We start from the raw sequence: 1,001 nt of genomic DNA, 5'->3' as shown, positions 1-1,001 counted from the left end.
GGATTGTCCTGTGCAGGGACAGGAGTTGTACCCACCATCATCCTGGTGGGTCCCTTCCAACTCACACCATTCCATGACTCTATGAAATGAGCTGCAAACTCTCTGTAGCACAAATCCCCTGGCAAAGCAGAGAGGCAGCATCAGCATCTTCCCCATGTTAGACCTGGGGAAACTGAGGCAGCGAGCAAATGGCACAGCCAGAGCTTAATTAGCAAGGGGACAGATGCCAGGAGTGGTTTGCTGTGATTTAGCAGAGGGAGGACCACGTCCCATGTCCCTGATCGCTCCACCACCAATGTCCTTTGCACTTGGACAGGGCTGGGGGGTCCCCAGCAGTGTGAGGGGGGCATACAGGGAGCTGGCAGCCCTGACCACCCCCCCTGACTCTGCCTAGCTCTGGCTTTCCCTGCCTACCTGCTGGGGATCGACCAGAACCGCCTCAACGAGAAGGTCACCAGCAGGAAAATGGACAGCAAGTGGGGTGGCCGCTCCGAGTCCATCACTGTGACCCTCAACGTGGAGCAGGCAGCTTACACCCGGGACGCCCTGGCCAAGGGGCTCTACGCCCGTGTCTTCGACTTCCTCGTGGAGGTGAGGGGTCCTGGTTGGCAGCACCGAGCACAGCCATGGTGCAGAGGATGGTCACCATCCCACCATCCACATCCCACCACCCTCTGCCCCTGATGAAGGTGGCTTGTCCCATCTCTCCCTGCAGTCTATCAACCGGGCTATGCAGAAGCCGTATGAGGAGTACAGCATCGGGGTGCTGGACATCTACGGCTTCGAGATATTCCAGGTAGGAACCCAGATGAGGAATGTCCTTCCCTGCTCCTGCGACAAGGAGAGTGGCTGGAGCAAGGGGCTGTTAGCAATCGATAGCCCCAAGAAGGGTCCTTGGAGCAGCACCCAAAGGCTCTGCTGTTTGGGGTCTCTCCAGTGTATTGAGAGGAGCAGAAGCCAATTCAGCCCCATTCCTGAAGGAACAGGGGTTGTTTAGTTTG

The 1,001-nt window shown here is 57.6% G+C and overlaps 1 protein-coding gene across 1 annotated transcript in view; it reads left to right on the top strand.

Annotated features, from left to right (window-relative positions):
• The window catches only part of MYO1F (myosin IF), a gene marked incomplete at its 3' end in the record, with an annotated part of 16,569 nt that overhangs the window by 10,271 nt on the left and 5,297 nt on the right, over window positions 1-1,001 (top strand). The window contains exons 10-11 of the mRNA XM_010170055.1: window positions 395-591; window positions 716-796. Of these exons, the coding sequence (XP_010168357.1) occupies window positions 395-591; window positions 716-796 (278 nt within the window). The remainder of the gene's footprint in view (window positions 1-394; window positions 592-715; window positions 797-1,001) is intronic.

Source organism: Antrostomus carolinensis, unplaced genomic scaffold (assembly GCF_000700745.2).
Source record: "Antrostomus carolinensis isolate BGI_N321 unplaced genomic scaffold, ASM70074v2 scaffold28546, whole genome shotgun sequence".
In the NCBI taxonomy this organism is placed as follows: domain Eukaryota; kingdom Metazoa; phylum Chordata; class Aves; order Caprimulgiformes; family Caprimulgidae; genus Antrostomus; species Antrostomus carolinensis.
This window is presented reverse-complemented; position numbering and strand designations above follow the sequence as displayed.